The sequence below is a fragment of the Syngnathus acus genome, chromosome 2, assembly GCF_901709675.1.
Source record: "Syngnathus acus chromosome 2, fSynAcu1.2, whole genome shotgun sequence".
NCBI lineage: Eukaryota > Metazoa > Chordata > Actinopteri > Syngnathiformes > Syngnathidae > Syngnathus > Syngnathus acus.
In genome coordinates, this window is record NC_051088.1 from 19,629,835 (window position 1) to 19,636,742 (window position 6,908).

General features: G+C 42.5%; 1 protein-coding gene across 2 annotated transcripts; it reads right to left on the reverse strand.

Moving 5' to 3' along the window:
* Nucleotides 1-1,583: 1,583 nt before the first annotated feature.
* en1b (engrailed homeobox 1b) lies at nt 1,584-4,562 on the reverse strand. 2 transcript variants are annotated; one of them, XM_037245630.1, is made up of 2 exons: nt 3,711-4,562; nt 1,584-2,190 (listed from the first exon to the last, which is right to left on the reverse strand). In XM_037245630.1, the coding sequence occupies exons 1-2, from the start codon at nt 4,234-4,236 to the stop codon at nt 1,871-1,873; spliced, it is 846 nt and encodes a 281-aa protein (XP_037101525.1). In that variant the 5' UTR covers nt 4,237-4,562; the 3' UTR covers nt 1,584-1,870. The 2 variants fall into 2 exon arrangements, with proteins under 2 accessions (XP_037101525.1, XP_037101524.1); XM_037245629.1 differs by having other exon boundaries at nt 1,584-2,202.
* Between the last annotated feature and the right edge of the window lie 2,346 nt (nt 4,563-6,908).

Consider the following 6,908-nt stretch of genomic DNA (forward strand, 5'->3'; position numbering starts at 1 on the left):
ATTAAAATATTCACTAATGCCCCTCCCGGAATTTCGGTGAGTCACACAAAAAATATGACTTTAACTTTGATGTCCCCCCACCCCACACACACGCGCGCGCGCTAATAACATATATCGGTTCGTCATTCTAAGAGCTATACCGCGCTGACTATACCACGTACGCACATAACAAGATCTAATAGACACCCTATCCTATACAAATTTGAGTGACACGAAGAAATGTATTCAGCCAATATTCTTGGGCTCGTAACTGCGCTAAGGTATTTTGGTTCTCGTCTGAACTAACTGGCCAGTACGATCTGAATTTACATTATATCACTGCAAATTCTCTGGCAATCGCTCAAAAGTGTCATTAATACTTTTGTAAATGATCTTGTACTGGACCGTGCGGTAAATGGAAGCCGTTAAGTGCAGTGTTGTATTATTTTCCATTTAGAGGGGAAAAAAGATTCACTTTTGTTTCCTACTATTCTATATAATAGGCCTACTGATTTACAGGCACAAAGCCCAGTGGAGCACATAAGCGACTGAAACACTGAGGTGAAATATCAATTATATTTCAAAAGCAGTCGAGTAAACCGCATAGAAACTAGCATGCAGCAAGTCCCTGTTTATCATTACTGAAATCAATTAGAAACACAGAGCGGGCTTATTAAATTGCTGCTTTATAGGCAGAACCCAACACTAGCTGCTTGAAATAATTAAAGGCGCCGAAAAAGCGGAGGGCCGTGAAGTGTATATGGCGCTCCTCTGCCGCATAGGCTTGTTACCTCTTAATTACACCATATCATATCCACAATCGTTTGTGTACGGACCATATTCCAATAGCGGAGATAATAAAAATAATTCAGATCACAATCAATGATGCAGAAGCCCATGGGCATGTATTTCTGGTCCAATAACAATAATAAAAAAAAATAAAGATCACGAATAATTTGAATATTTTGAAAAAAAACATACTATTTTGTGTGAGTGTGTGTGTGTGTATATATATATGCACACAAGGTTGTGTTACATATATTCTAAAATTATGCTGAGTTGATTTTGTGTTTTTTGTGACGGAGGACAAAAATTATTTTAACATTTTAAAAGCATGTTATCAAACTTGGATGTGGTCGGTCTTGTTATATTATAAAGTTTCTTTCGCAGACAGTGTTTGTTTCACTAAGACGGATATTTAATAGCTTGTTTACGGCATTATTAAAATTATTCATTTAAGTTTTTGTGTACCGTGTGACCTCTTATGAGAAATATTAATGAAATGCACGTCGTTATGTAGAAGTCAAATTTGTGTAAATACAGGCGGCGCAAGCGTGTGTGTACGTGTGCGTGCGTGTGTGTGTGCGCGCACGCGCGCACGAGTTTGACTGCGCTTCAGCTTGACGAGGACGCTTCCTCTAATTGGTTCCGTCACATTGGTCTGCCTTCTAATTTTGCAGCGGTAGTGAAAATGAGAGCGTCGCACACTTTGAATAACAGTCTTGAGCATTATTTTTGGCTTTGTTCACAAACAACGAGCCACACCACATCAACGCCTTGAGTCGCGTCAACTAAAAAGAAATCGGGAAAGAAGTCCAGCGATCTTGCGTCTCTCTCTCGTTCTCTTTTCTTTTTAATTTTACATTTTGAATCCATACATGTGAACATATGAAAATCTTTGGCTTTTCTGAGTTTGCGATGTGTGAAGGAAACTTGAAGGGGCACATTATGCATCTTCAAAACAACCACGGGATAGAGATGGGGGACCACGGGGGCGGATGTAGGGGGTGGGGGGTAATTAAATATACTCGTATACCACATGATAACTGCAGCGGCTATATAAACTTTTAATAGCAACGATGTCCATATAGTAACGCGAGCAAACGCGCGGCTACTCGCTGTCCTCCTTCTCGTCCTGCACGGTGGTGGTCGAGTGGTTGTACAGTCCTTGGGCCATGAGCTGCAGCGCCAGACCGTTCTTGTAGCCCGTGGCCTTTTTTATCTTGGCCCGCTTGTTCTGGAACCAGATTTTGATCTGGGACTCATTCAGGTTGAGTTCCTGAGCCAGCGACTGTCTTCGCTGCTCTGTGATGTAGCGGTTGGCCTGGAATTCAGCTTTCAGTCTCTGGAGCTGCTCGGCCGTGAACGCCGTCCTGGGCCGCTTGTCCTCCTTGCTGCTCTTCTTCTTCTTCAGTTTTCGTGTCCTCGGCCCTGGTGTGGAAACAACAATGGCACGAACACGTAAATATCCACGTGTCAGCCGAGAGAGCGTGTGAGCGAGAGCCGCTGAAGCGGACCGGGGGAGTTGATGCGCGGGTGCGAGCATCCCCGCAATAACGTTACTCCTCTTCACGTCCACTCACAAAGGCACATTGGCATGAAAACGCTCCGGTGATTGTTGTTCAAATCGAGTACAAAAATAAAACGACCGACTGCAAGCCTCCTTTGACAGCTGAAAGACTTTGATTGCGAAGGAGCAAGACTGCTTCCACGCCGCAATTTAAGAATCCGACTGTAGGCTTTACTTCACTCATGTCCGCGCTGACAATTTATGAGTCACATTACAGCTTCGTTTTGAAATAGCCTAAATCTGAACAAATTGGATCCTGGGCGAGGGGGGGTGGGGGTATAAATAATCAACAAATGACGTCCCAGACTGACAATAACATTGAACACTAATCGCCAAAAGGGGGGAAAATAGAAAGCAGTCAACACACCAAGAAAATGAAGTCTGTCTTAATAGCACGTGATATGTGCTATCGAAATTAAAGTAAACCGTGTGATCAAAAAGTAAATTAAGTCACTATTCTAGGACAATTACTTACTGCATTATTATTATTGTTATTGTTATTATTCTTATAATAATAACAATAATAATAACAATTATTATTCTTATCATAGTTATTATTATTATTATCATTCATTGTTATTATTATCATTATTATTATTATTATTGTAAATAATGTTTGTTATTATTTAAAACACTACAGACTTTCTGTATTAAATGTATAAACTGTTGTGAAAGCGCTATATGAAGATGTATTGTATTGTAATGTATAATGGAAATAAACGTGTTTTTTTTCTTTGTTTTGTTTTGGATATTTAAATATTAAATAATTAAAAGTGAGCACCGCTTCACGACGACTAAATAAATTGATAAATATTCATAATAGAAAATATTCCTTTAAAAAAAATCAGCATTGAGATTGTGCTCCTCGGGTGTTATAGCAATAATTGTCTGTAAAGGTTTTATATTCTTTTAAAACACTATTCATGATAAATTCTTGATAAAATGAGTGCATTGTGGTGTACATCGATTTACACTGCACATAAATTCCAATTTTAAAAGTCTGCTTGATTCAATGCAAAATAATTAATGAAAACGTATTTCCATGATGAGAGTCGCAATGCCTGTCGACGAAATGCTGACATTTAATGAAAACAATTTGAATGTACGTATCCTTTTCTTTTCTATTTTAATCAGATGTAGGCTACTTGCGATTGGCAGAGTTAATGTCACAGATTTGCGGAAGACTGAGGTCAATAATGTTTAATTGCAGGCACATAATGGAAATATATATTTATTATATATTATATCTAGAAACATGATAGACAAGACTTATGCTGATGTTTTGTGTCAGTGGTGCTCTGCAGTCTGATAAAAGTCTGGTGGTGAACAATAAGTGATGGAATAAAGTCGTGTTGTGGCTGGGGGGCTTTTAGCACCTTACCAGATGAGGGCCGGTCCGAGTAGCGCGTACAGTACACCCAGGCTGGCCACAGCATGGGCTGATCCTTGGCCGCCGGCTGAGACGCTCCATTGCTCCCGTTCATAACCACGATGGCCGAGGGGCTGTCAGCGAGTCTGCCGCTGCCGTTGCTCGCCGCTTCCCCTTGTTTGGCCGAGTTCTGCTTGGACGAGGGCGACGAAGACGACGATGATGAGGACGGCGACGACGAGGCGCTGTCGCTGCTGCAGTTTGAGTCCAAGCAAAGGCTACCGGCGTGTGGTCTCGCAGCCAGCGGGTTGATGTTTTCTCTGCCCGCCGTCTGGTTCCGCTCGCGGTAACCCGGCTCCTTTTTGCAGCCGAAGTCTGGTCGCAGGATATTGTCGATAAAAAAGTTGGTGGTTCTGTGAGCCTGCTGGGCGGCCTGGTGCGGGAGGATAATGGGAGGCGATGGCAGGTTCGGGGACAGCGACACGCTCTCATCCTCGGTTGAGTCCCGGCCGCTTGCGGGCTCCTTTTGCTCTTCCATGGCTAGTGAAGGTGACAAATGTCGGCCTCTCCGGGACACACTCCACTTGTTGCTCTCCCGCCCCTTTGTTATCCAATTTAGTCGCACCGCATGTAAAAAATAATAATAAAATAAACCTTTGGGGCCCTAATGAAGCCAATCGAATAAGTTTAAAGCATTACCCGCAACGACGCATGCCTTTACTTCATAATTCTCCAAGAGATGGCATAGGGAGCGACTAGCTCCGCGTTCTAAACACTGGCTGCCTCGGCCCACTGCAGGCTAATATGTGGAGGACTCTCCCCTAAGCGGTGTCGTCCTTCTCCGGTTCCGGTCTGCCTCTTACAACCCAGCCGCAGCGCAAGGGCAAGTACACGCGTGCGGCCCACCAATCCCATCGCGAGCTCGTACCTGTCATAACGCGCCTCGTCCAATCCGAGCGCAGGATTCTAGACAGCGCGCACAAGCGCTCATGCCAGTCTCGCGCACGCAGCGGCCAGCTCAAGGCGCACTTGCACTTGCGCCACATAAAAAAACAATAACAACGAATTAACTCAACTCAACACTTGGTTAGCAAGCCACCAGATAACATTTCCATTGCAGTCTTATCGGTCACTTGCATACGAATCATTCACTTTTGACGTCCCCTCGCCCCCCCCCCCCCCCCCCCCCCGGGGAATGAGCCATAGTAAAAAATGAGAAAGGAAAAGAGAGTAAAAAGTCAAATACTAATAAATAAATACATAGGCCTACAAGGAAATATGTACTTACAATATCTTATGATCCATTGATGATGAAATATTACACATTTGATCCATATGGAGCACAATGGTTTCACATAAGAGTGAAAGAAATAACGTGCGGACATATTCACAAGTTATTAAAAAAAAGCTAAAGCTTAGTTCTAATATTGAATCACAGCAAATGTATTTAAAAATGACAAATTAGCTTTTTCAACTTTTATCATCCTCTATGGAGGAGGTCAACATTATGTTTACAGATAGAGAAGCCGGAAAACAGCAATCCTATAGCTTCGATAATGGTCTTAACATGTCTGAGGGAAAAGTTGCTTCACGCACTAATTGGCGATTTGGAATAATAACATTATTAATAATCATAATAGGACGAAAGCGCAGACGTGTTGATGTTTAACGCAATGAAATCTTTATCCCACAGGCCGGAGTCGGAAGCCGTGGCTACTTAATTAAATTCCAATTAGGACAGTATCAGTATGCTGTTTAGCCACAGCACCTTTTGTGCGCAAATGAGCACTCAGTCTGCTCTTATCTTGTGCCGCAAAGAGGGGCTGCTTGAGAGGGCCTGAAAAAGATAATTTATTGCTTTTAATTAGTCTTCATTCCGCCCGATCGGGCCGGTGTTCATCACCGGCAAAGGGCTGAATAAAAGCCCAGTGAAAAGCGCTGTCACCGGTCCCTGGCAGGGCCCTTAATCAAAGTGAAGCAGGGGCCCGCGTTACAAGCCACGTCATTTCCAAGGTGCTGATAAAGCTGGTTGAATAATAGCCGGGGCCCTCAGAGACACCATTTACAGAAATGACTTTATTGACGGCTTCACGTTGGTAATTCATTTTGGCGCTCATGTATTGGGAGTCAGATTTGTCGTCGTAATAGGATGATAAATGCACGGACGGACTTCAGCCTCGCTTTTATTGAGTAGCCTATATACCACGCGTACCCCCCCCACCCCCACCCCCACCCCCACCCACACACACACACACACACACACACACTGGGAGGAGGACGAAATGTAATGGTCTTCGTGAAAGCAAAATGCATGGCGGTGTTGCAAATTAACAGTCATACTTTAGATACTTTCATTTATGACACGTATATCCGGCACAAGTTGTTAACACTTTTCAAAAATGTATTCAAAATTATACTAATTGTTGTGGTGCAAGTAATGTCATATGGCATCGTTAAAAATAAAATACTCCTTGGCTTCGTGTCCATCATAGCGTCACTGTTTTATTTATTTACCTCGAAGAGACATATATTGACTTTATGTAAAATAATCACTCTTCAATGTCAGTAGCCAACAGTGTTTATAATACGAGACCTGGTTGAAGTGAAATCAAATCAGATAGATTTAGTTTTTGATTAAAATCAAAATAACAATTGTTCTCATTATTATAGATACGTATATAATCAAAACAGACTTTCAAAATCTGTGTTTATATAGCTGATGGACTTGAGACGCCGCCGTTCTTTTGCAACAGCAGCTTTTACAGTCTCAAGCCCTACATTTTGTTTCACTTCCACTTGTAAATATATCACATTTAATCTTGCCTGTCTGTGGAAATGAATACATGAAAACCACATCACCAGATGCACTCTATGTCTCATGCCCTCAGACGACCAAATAACTGAGACGATCGCAATAGGGTGTTCTCTGTGACGGTTTGGCTGACACCAAGTGGTGGAAAGAGGAAGTCGCAGGAAGCATTTTTGACCTTAACCCCTCAATTTAGTTTTACAACTTGGGGAACTGAATGTGCCCAAATGTGTAAAAATAAATAAATAAATACATGACTCGATATGATAAATTTAGTACTCCGGTTTCCTCCCACATCTCCAAAACATGCATGGTAGGCCGATTGAACACTTCAAATTGCCCATAAGTGTTCGTGCAGAGCGAATGGTTGTTCGTCTCTGTGTGCCATGCGATTGGCTGGC

Bases quoted from the DNA above. Each gene is read 5' to 3' on its own strand.
- en1b (XM_037245629.1), bottom strand. From the start codon at position 4,236: ATGGAAGAGCAAAAGGAGCCCGCAAGCGGCCGGGACTCAACCGAGGAT. The intron at 2,203-3,710 runs GTAAGGTGCTAA...GTGCCATTGTTG, and splicing joins CTCGGACCGGCCCTCATCTG to TTTCCACACCAGGGCCGAGG.